Raw genomic sequence first — 10,769 nt, 5'->3', positions numbered from 1 at the left:
ATGTGCGGGTTTACATTTTATGAGAAAGTGAAAAATCTTTCTGATATGTGTGCGTGATGATTTGCAAAATTGCTGCAGAAGTCAACGAATCAGAACAGAAATAATTAGCACTGTCAACCTTTTCCAGCATTATTTAATGTTATTTTTTATAGGAACCGTTTATACACACAGTGGGCCGGAGCCAACCTCGTGTGATATTTATATCTAATGACACATTTATATAAATCAAATTAAATTAATGGGAAATTCAAAGCAGAATAAGGAACCCTCCAGTTGTCGCAGCAGGAGGCTGCCCCCCCCCCCCCCCCCCCCCCGAGTCCTACTGTTAAAAGAGAGTTCTTCCTTCCCACTATTGCCATCTGCTCGCTCATAGGGGGTTGTCTGATTGTTGTTTTTTTCTGTATTACTGTAGGGTCTATACCTTAAAATATGAAGTGGTTTGAGGTGACTGCTGTTAAAATTGAATTGAAAAAATATTTCAAACAAAAAAAACACTGAAATGTAGACACGAAGGGCTTGTGAATGGCAACAAATATTATGTAAAGTCGCCTGATTTCAGTGTCAGTGCCCGTCAGCTGATGTTTTTGCGTTACACTTGGTCATCCTATTACTCAATCATATATAGGACGTGTGGTTTAAGCAAGTATTAGCAGGTTTCTGCTACACTGCAAACCACTTTGCAACCCACTTCCACCCCATTTCCTTACTGTCTGCTGCCACTAATGGCTGCCCTTTTCTTTGGGCTCTTGCTCCTGCTCTTGTTGCCCTAAGATGTCCAAATATGAGCACAGAACAACAAATGCTAAAAATAAACCACCAGCAGCACAAGTGAAATTTATTTTAAAATGCTATATAAAATAAACTGTTCTGCCAACTGTGTGAGGTGTAGAAGAACAAGGTTAAGGACGATGTTAGCCAACACTAGATGCTTATTTGTGATTGTTGGTGGGCTTCAGGAGTGACACAGGCGAGCTTAGTTGAGACCTATATGAGCATTTTTTCATGAGTCACCGAAATTGTATTTGTTGGGCAGAGAAGTTTGGTTTCTTTTCTTTTCTCTGCTCAGTTGCAGTTGGACGTCATGTGGTTACCGTGAGTAACATGTGTCATCATCTATCAGACATACTTGCTCTGAATCCCTTAGACTCGTCTTTTGGTGTGTGTCTTAAATTTGAGTGTAATTGATGTCACACGCAGCTGAACCAAAGCAAAGAGCAGGACCTCACACCTGTGCACACTTTGAGCCTCAGACCTCCGCTGTGATCACATTACAAAAGTCCAGTGGATGCTGCACAACTGTGAGCAACGTGGGGAGGATGTGGTTATTTGTAACCCGGGCCCACCGGCTGGTGGATTTCCCATAAGGCAGAGCATGCGTCCAGTTGGTGTGTGTGTGTGTGTGTGGGAGAGAGAGGAAGGGGGCGTTCATGGGAAAACAAATGTGATGAATCAATGTGGATAATTATTTGTACAGGGGAGGAAACATATGGTTGAACCCTCAGAGGATCAGAATAGCAAAATCAATGCTAAATTTTTCTCTTTGGTACAAAGGGTTAACAGAGGCAGTTATACAAAAGGAAACAATTTAATGAAACTATTTCAGAGTGCACAGTTTGAGCCCCCAAGTCTGCTTTGAACTGCTATCAAGTGCTGCGTCACATCCCAAGAGACGCTATGAAATTGAGTTGCTTAAAAAAGTACCTTGCACAGCATTGTTTCACCATAATCAAGAAAAGGGTTCGAGTGAGTCTCGTGATTCTGCTTTGACTCTGCTGTTGAGCAAAGCACAAACAAGTCACAATCGTCTGCACTTCCTCATCGCTTCTGATAAAACAGAGGGGTTTTTTCTTAATCAAATGGGAAAATTTTCATGATCAGCAAGAGAAGACATAGCAACTGTGCTCTTAGCGGTTTCATGTTTGGGGAGGCTCATTTCCTGCTTCGGGGTTTGCAGGACTCCAAATAAGCACAAGCTAAAAAAACAACACTTTGTCTATACTTTGCCTCTTTATAACATTTATTAACCCCCCCCCCCCCCTTACTCCTGCCCCTCCCACACACACACAAACAGAAGAAAAATCTTTGCAGCGCTTCAGACGAAACAGAATGAACCCTGAGGCAAAACAAACAGAATCCAATCCAGTCATCAGTGATTACCCTCAAGGTAATGACGGATGGGAAGGGTATGATGGGTAGGGTACTGCCAGAGTCCCTCTCAACACACACACACACACACACACGACCTGTCAGGAGCATTAAGCATGGATACAAAATAAGAGTTGACTTTGCTCTCACAGCATAAAAACCCCACAGTCTCTGTCGCATGTGCTTTTACAGAGAGATCACATAAATAAATAAAACACATCATTTTCATCATATTTAATAACATCTGAAAGGCAAAGCACTCTAATTATAGAGCATTACATGATAAAACTCGTTTCACTTTAAACAAATAGGTAACAATAAATATGCTGCTGTTTGTGGTAAAGTTCGCATTTTTTTCCTTTGGAATGTCAAAAATGGGAAGAAAACAAAAAAACATTTCCTCTTCCTCCACCGAAAAGTCCGATCAGACTTCTGCCAAGAAAAAGCAAATATGCGTAGCTCTTCCTGTTTTCTAACCTCCTCTCACCCTGTGAAGAACAAGGTTTATCATTGCACTGACACTCACTCAGCAGCATGTGACTCACGATTGCTTTGAACACTTTTTCACTTTGTTGTCTGTCACACATGCACTTGGCAGCGTTGGGAGTATTTGCAGGTCGTGGTTGCGGGTGCAGGGACTTACCATGTTGTCATGAATGTCTGACCATGAAAAAGCTGATCACTCTAACAAGAAGGCCTTGCTCCTCCTCAGAATTTCTCAAGCTCAGGGCGGGGTAGTGTGTGCGCGTATGTGTGTGCGCTCATGCGTACACGCCATCTAGAAGGCGGGGACAACAAGAGCAGGATGTGATACAGCAGGACTCCACTTCCTCATAGGGCTCAAACCAGCGCAGTGCAGAGAGCGCCACCTCTCGGCGCTCGGCTGTCACAGCAGCTGCGTGCTGGTAAAATTCCATTCCCACTGATAAGAAAGTGCACAAGTGCAAGCAGGCCGCACTGATATGACTTGATAAGATGCAAGGAGTCTTGTGACTCTTGTGATGGAAATCAGTCGCATGTGTTTGAGGGTTCAAAATTTAGCAGGTTTAATGTATTTAACCACAGAAAGAGGAGTTTTACACGTATCCACTGATGGCTCAGCCGGACCCCACCCATCTCAATCCAAACCTCGGAGGGGGTCAACACTCAGGATCCTTCTGCTTGAGTAAAAGGTTGGAGTTTTAGTTCACAAAATGCACTTAACAAAAGAAAGCTCGCTCACAGAACCTCGAATATCCCACACGGCACATTTCCTCACACGCTCAAAGAAAACTCCTCAAGCCAGAGAAGAAAAGTTAAACATTAACGCTGCTAAAAGCCTCCTGGAAGCTTTAACTTCCATTTGGGGTTTTAAAAGCAGCTCTTTGAACTTGAGAACCAGAAGCTTTTATGCGAAGAGACGCCAAATCAATTTTCCCTTGAGGCCTGCACTGCTATCGGCCCCAGCTGCGTGAATCTTGAAAGCACATTTTAATGTAAGATCAGGAGGGTGATGTCACACCAGCAGTTGCATAATGGCGCCCTGCTCGTCTAATTACATTTCATCTGGGCTTTTGTGTGAATAATAACATATATGGTTTGGCAGGACTATTAAAAGTGCTTCAGTGAATAAAAAGCTCGTGGTTTCTGTTTATCTCTAATTTATGAATGCAATTCACAGTCAAAGGAGTCGTGGAAGGCTTTACAACTTCTGCCACTGCAGCTATCGCCAAATTTGTTGAAACCAGCACCTCAGATGTGAAAATAATACTTCCTACATGGGCAGAAAAATACATATATTCTCAAGTAACTTATAAAGGACTGTACAAAAACATTTGTCCTTATAATTAAGATTTTGAAAACGTAGAGGGTTTTATGATTTGTTTCTTGTGTAAAGGAACGCCTCTTGACATCGTTTATTTTTGTGCTTACCTTTAGCCTTATGTTGCAAGATAAGTCGCTATAATCGTCTCTACAATATCCCCCACACCATTACACCACCAACTGGTGATACAGGCCTGCATGATCCATGCTTTCATGTTATTTACTCCAAATGTGTACTACTATCTGAATGTTGCGTTAGAAATTGAGACAAATCAGTCAACGTTTTTTCAATCTTCTAATGTCCAATTTTTGGTGAGCGTTTGTAAATCGTAGCCTCGGCGACCCTGGGTGTGGTCTTCTGTTACTTCAAGGTTTGATGTGTTGTGCATTCAGATCCTTGCTGATGGCTGAGGTCAGAATGACCAGACTGCTTTGACCTGATCGAAAGGCAACAGTAACTAAAATAACCACTCATTACAACCATCTCAGCATCTCTGAATGTAAAGGTAAAAGAAAAAGGCTACAGCAGCAGCAGACCACACCCGGCGCCACTCCTGCCAGCTAACAGAAAACTGAGTCTAAGATTTTCACAAGTTCACCAAACGTTTCTGCTCCAGCGTTTAGAATTTAGCATAAACAACATCCAGCCTCAGTTCAGGCTGCTGGTGTTGGTGTAACGGTGTAGGGGATATTTTCCTGGCAGGCCTTTCGACCCTTGAGTACCAACTGAGCCTTATTGAAACACCACAGTCTACTTGAGTGTTGCTGCTGACCATGTTCATGCTGTCATGACCACAGTGTACCATCTCCTGCTGGCTGCTTCCAGGATTAAACACTGTGTTACAAATATCCTTCACAGTCATGAGATCCCAGCGTAATGCAGCACCAACGAGATGTGGTTAGACAGAAGATTCACATCACGGAGCCATGTGCAGCCAACAAATGGATGATGCTATCATGTCGATATGGATCAAAAACTCTAAGGAATGTTTCCACCAGCTTGTTGAATCTGTGCAACACAGAACTGAGGCTGTTCTGAAGCCAAAAGAGGGTCCAAACCAGTCCTAGCGGTGAGTTTACATTTGGTCTTCTTTGCTCACCATGAAAAGCACGAACTCCTTTTCGTTATATTATTTTAGTAGTTAGTATGAGTGTGTTCGAGTGAGTCAGTGCTGCATGTTTGGAAACAAAAAATGATGATGAATATGCCGTGCTGTTGGGAAAAAGGGAATAAAGCAGCAAAATAGGCAAACTGTCTAAAAAACAAACACAGACTAAATCAGCCTCCCTCATCACGTCAGCAATTTCCGTACACTCCATAAATCCCTAAAGGTATTATTGAATTGTTTTGTCAATATTCAGATATGCTCCCATTCAGACAACATCCAATTAATACATAATCAACCTTTCAGCCATGCAATTAAGCCTCCATTTTTCTCTCATTCACGTCACCGTCGATGGTGTGATTACATCAAACCATGTTCCAGGTTTCCACGAAATACTAACAACTACGTGCGAACGGATACGTCCGCTGGAACGTTTCTGGTCTTAGCTCCACAACCATGAATTATCCTAAACACTCAATCATCTTCTTCCATCACAACATGTAATTGCAGCACAGCTGAAAGACTTGCCTCATCTTGTCACGAGATGTGTTCCACTAAATTCCTGTCTGCAGGTCATTTGGCTGCTTGGATGTGAGGATTACACGTTTCTGCACGCCGAACCAAATATCTTTCATCTCGATCTCAGGGGCTGAAAAGAAGGAACACAAGGCTATAATAATAGCCATTAATGCAACACACATTTGAAATCGAACACTTTGTCTGGACAACACCCTCAGCTCCTCGTGTGGTTTAGCGCAGGTTCATCCACATTTGTTATTGTGGGAAAAACAGGAAAGAGGCGTTAAAATAGACAGAAGTTTGGCCGTGGGAGTAACCTGCAAAATCCAAAAGCACACACCTAAATCCTCACATAAAGCACTAATCCCACAGTACATTTTAGATAAATCACAGACTGACAGCACAGCTGGAAGGCTCTGCTGGGATACTTTCAGATTAAACAGGCCACAGTGTACTCAAAGGATGATTCGGGGATTCAGGGTCACTTTCATTGCAAAGAGGTTTCATTTATAATATTGCATCAATCCCTGTTTTTAGGGAAAAAAGATTGCATACATACATATACATATAGTTCCATTTTAAGAAACTGATGGGAAACTACCTGCACTACCCTCTCTTTGTGAGGCTACAGCTCCATCTAGAGGTGAATGCTGGCATTTTTCTCCCGTGAAGACACATTCAACATGGCTGCTCCCGTGTAGACGTTTGCTAGGTTCACTGTTAGCAGGAAGAAACTGCAAACCATGAAGGAACTCAGGTAAACACGTGCAAAAGTCTATTTTAATGTGTTTCTAAGTGGTACATACTGCTGTGCTTTCAGGAGAGCACTGCTTCATTTTGCAGTGAGGGGCAAACATCACCACATTAAGAAAAAAACATTCATTGTTTCATCTTTGCTTTTGTGTCTTTGCAGCCACGATGGATCCAAAGGAGATGCTCCGCTGTGCTCTTCAGATAGAGAAATTCAGTGCAGACAGAAGCTATGGGAACATCATGACCCTCCTTGGTGACCTCCAGAAGTCTCACGTCACAGCGGAACAGCTGGAAACAACGGACATCGTCAAAGTGCTCTACAGGCTCCTGAGAACCTGCAATGATGACAGCGTGAAGAAGACAGTCAAGAGCTTGCTGTCCAAGTGGAAGAGACAGTACACGAAGGACAGGCAAGGGGTGAAGTGCACAGAGGAGAGTGAGGATCCTGAGCTCCCTGCCGGTGTTTCTTTACCAAAAGAGGCCGTGGGTGGTGCGGTTGTTGCCCAAACATGTGATGGTGGAGAGGGGAATGCTGCAGGAGAACAGTCATCTATGCAGGCTAAACCTGGACCCAAAGCTCATACTTCTGCTTCATCTCCAGATAACGTGAGGACCAAATGCGTGCAGCTCCTCCTTGCTGCCCTCTGCCCCTCTGCCCCCGATCAGCACAAGGCTGCTGAGTTGGCGCGAGACATCGAGCGGCACGTCCACGAACTTCATAAACACAACCAGGTCAAATATAAAGCCTGTGTGAGGAGCAAGGTGGCCAACTTGAGGAATCCCAAAAGCGGCCACCTGCATCAGGGCCTCCTGAGCGGCTCCCTGTCCCCCGAGGCCTTCGCCCGCATGTCTGCGGAGGATATGGCCAGCGCAGAGCTGCGGCAGCTGAGGGAGGAGTACTCCTCCCAGGGCGTGAGTGAGAGGCAGCTTCCTCAAGGGATAGAGGGGACGCGGACGGAGAAGATTCGCTGCAAAAGATGCGGGGGGTCCGACTGTAGGGTGACGCAGGTGTCCAGAGGGGTTCTGTTCTTGCCTGCGTGGGTGAGGCAGGGCGGCCCAGACGAGGATGCAATGACCTTTGTGACCTGCAGCCGGTGTGGCCAGCAGTGGTACCACAGCAGCTGGGTCTGCCTCTGAATCCACATGGATAACATACATGACTCAGCAGCTAAGAGCAGGCTAACTGATAATGAAAATAACAGATTTTTAACAGTCATGCTGTGTAGAACTTTCATTAATGATTTACTTTCTTATTTTTGACGTCTATGGAGTTAAAAATGTTCAGAAATCTGGAACATGACCTTCTTAGATTCCTAGCTCAGATACTCAGTGTTGCTAGTTTTGAAATAATACATTTTGAAGGCTTTTCTTTACACATTTACATAATACATTGACTTAATCTGCCATTGTTGCAGATGAATCACCAGCCATTTAGTTGATTGGTTGTTTCAGCTGTTCTGCCCGCTGTAAAATTGCACCCCTAGTACATCATTTGGTATTATAAAGGCTTTCCTGTGACCAGTTACATGATTTGAGTGTCATAAACTCAGCTCTGAAACAGGAGGATTGGTCACATGGGATGCAGAGTGGAAACTTGTGGTTTAAACCAGATTTTTCCCACAGGATTTGTGCTTTGTCTTTCATGAAGTGACCACTCAAACCCACAGCTGAAAGCATAAACTGTATCTTTACTGGCTGAAATGCCAAGTCATTGCAGTCTCCGACTGAAACCATGGGTTTTCAAGAAGCAGCTGTCGTCATCTTCTTCCCGCTGAATCATTTCCTGTGTCTCTACTCTCTGTAATAGCCCTTCGTTTTATTTCTACTTACAGTAGCTCATTTAACTGCTTTTACTGGCCGCTCTCTCTTACATTACTGATCTAAAGATCCATTAATGCCTTGACCACTGGCGGGGAATTCTTTAAAACATGCCTCTGCTCTACAGTATCATTTGTGGCAAACTGAATCCAGCAGATGAGACATGTGACCCCCGAAGTACTCTGAGCATGTGAGCCAGTAATCTGCCCTCCCCAGCAGCCGGAGGGGCGGATATCCCGTGGTGCTCCAGCCAGCGTGGCACAATGACTCACATACACGTCACTGTGATGTCACATGAAGCAGTCTTTATGTGTGTGTGAAGATATTACAGAGAAAATCACTTATTTTTATCCTCAGCTGTTCTTCCTGCGTCATTATTTATGTCACGTCCTGGCCCACTGCAGCTTTTCTGATCTTTGCAGCAGACTCATTCCAGGATGGCCGAAGGTAAAATGGCCAAATATGAAAAAACAAAACAAACCATATCTTTCCAGTAAGTGTTTGGTGTCTCAACACTGGTGCATTTGTCTGTAATCCATCTCCTCTCACGTGCTCCTTATCTTTTTAGTAGATAAGGAGCATTTTAGTGGCGTGACCTGTCAGATTGATGCTCTGCAGCCACATACAGCTGTGGTGAGGAGTTTACATCTGCTCATCAAGGGCATGGCTGTGATGCTAGTTTTGGGCTTTTAATGGTTTCTTTGAGCTGTTTTGTTTTAAGGGTGGAACGATTGTATGGAATCCATTTTTAATTACTCTAAAGAACAGTCATGTGCTGCAGGTTCTACAACGTCTTAACAAAGCTAAGGCCTATTAGCTCCTCATTAGGGATTATGATTGGGTGCAGCAGGGAGTTTATCTTTGCAGCATAAAAAGGATTTGTTTGACAGCACTCATTGGACTGACTCAGAATACTCAGAACAACTGGAAAATTCAAGGAACTCACTGAAGAGACTTGTAGATTTACATAAGTTGGAGTGGCAGCTGTTGGCGAGATAGTTAGGACTGCTGTCTTGTAGCAAGAAGGTCTTGGGTTTGAATCAACCATTTTTCTGTGTAGAGTTTGCATGTTCTCCCCAAGTCTGCTTGGATTCTCTCTGGTTACTCCGGCTTCCTCCCACAGTCCAGTTAGTGGGGTTAGGTTAGCTGATGAGTCTAAATTGCACGTAAGTGTGAATGTGAGTGTGAATGGTTGTCTGTCTCTCTGTGTTAGCCCTGCGACAGACTGGCAACCTGTCCAGGGTGTACCCCGCCTCTATCCTATGGTAATTGGGATAGGTTTCAGCCCTCCTGGTTCCCTGAATTGGTTAAAAGGAAGGAAGGAAGAGAATGGATGGATACGCAAGTTGGGAAGGTCTCTTGGAGCCATTTCTAAGCAACTGCAGATTCCATAATTGTCAGTTCAAACAATTGTACAGATGTGTCACCATTGGAAAAAGAACCAGAATGTCAGATTTGTTAGGATGAAATTGGTTAGGATATTCCAGAACAGCCCAGGAACCACCAAGGCTCAAGCCTGAAATGGACTGGAAAATCCTGGAACACCAGTGTCACTGTCCAAGGTAAAGTGAGTTCTATCCCCTGGTCCAAAGTTGACACTGTTAAGGTCAAATGAAATTTAACAGTTGCTCACATGGACAAGCCGATGATGTATGTTTTGGTGGTGGTAGCATCATGTTCTTGGGCTGATTTGCTGCCAGTGGTTCTGTATACAGCACAAGGTGGATGCAATAATGAAGAAGGAGGATTATTACCTCCAAATTCTTCAAGTAAACCTCAAATTGGAACTTGGACACAGTCGGGTGTTTCAGCAGGACAATAATCCCAAACACACATCAAGTTTATCAAATTTCGCTTTGAAATTGATAGAGCAGGCTAACATTAATCTTAGGTATTCTCAAAGTCCTGACCTCAGTCCTAAAAATGTGTGGACTATGACTAAAAGCCAGTGCTGTGCAAAGAAACCAACCAATTTAAATGAACTCCACTCCTCTGGGAAGAATCATTAATAAAATATACAGAATTATACCCAAAGATTGTTAATGGCTATGAAAAGCATCTGGTTGAAGTACAACTGGCAAAGCAACAACCAAATATGAGTGTGTGTGTTTATACTTTTGACCCTGTGTGGCTTAGAGAAAATCCAAAATAAATTTGAACTTTTGCACCCAGTTTTAGTTTTCTAAACTCATCAAACATGTGTGTAGTACAATCATTCAACAGCCCCACGAATAATTAAAAGCCCAGAATGGCCATGTGACTCATGAAGAGTGTATGTAAACTTCTTACCACAGCTGTACCTCCTTTCCTTCTCGTACATATTTGCAAAACATTAGTCTGAGCTCTTTACTTCTGCAGACGAATAAACCTACAGAGGTGCATAAATGTTTAATATTTGCACTTGTTGTTGTAGTGCAGGAGGGACGGTGTTGCAGTTTGTGGATTATGATCCCTTCAAACGATTCATATCTGCTTAAAACCTCTTAATACAAACATGTCATAGTGGTGGTTTGTAGAGGCCTGAAGTAGTAAACGTGTATTTAACGAAACAAAAACAAGACAAAAATCTTAATATAATTCAATAAAACTGTGAAATCTTTGATTTTGTTATACTTTCTGTCATTT

At 43.3% G+C, this 10,769-nt stretch overlaps 1 protein-coding gene across 1 annotated transcript; it reads left to right on the top strand.

Moving 5' to 3' along the window:
- Nucleotides 1–6,236: 6,236 nt before the first annotated feature.
- tceanc (transcription elongation factor A N-terminal and central domain containing) lies at nt 6,237–10,746 on the top strand. The gene is made up of 2 exons (XM_085448116.1): nt 6,237–6,330; nt 6,487–10,746. The coding sequence occupies exon 2, from the start codon at nt 6,492–6,494 to the stop codon at nt 7,461–7,463; it is 972 nt and encodes a 323-aa protein (XP_085304242.1). The 5' UTR covers nt 6,237–6,330; nt 6,487–6,491; the 3' UTR covers nt 7,464–10,746.
- Nucleotides 10,747–10,769: the final 23 nt, after the last annotated feature.

The sequence above is a fragment of the Copadichromis virginalis genome, linkage group LG23, assembly GCF_057382275.1.
Source record: "Copadichromis virginalis isolate Kocher_CV1m ecotype Utaka linkage group LG23, C_Virginalis_male_GT1.1, whole genome shotgun sequence".
NCBI classification, from domain to species: Eukaryota; Metazoa; Chordata; class Actinopteri; order Cichliformes; family Cichlidae; genus Copadichromis; species Copadichromis virginalis.
Note: the sequence above shows the minus strand (reverse complement) of the source record. Positions and strands in the feature narration are given on the sequence as shown.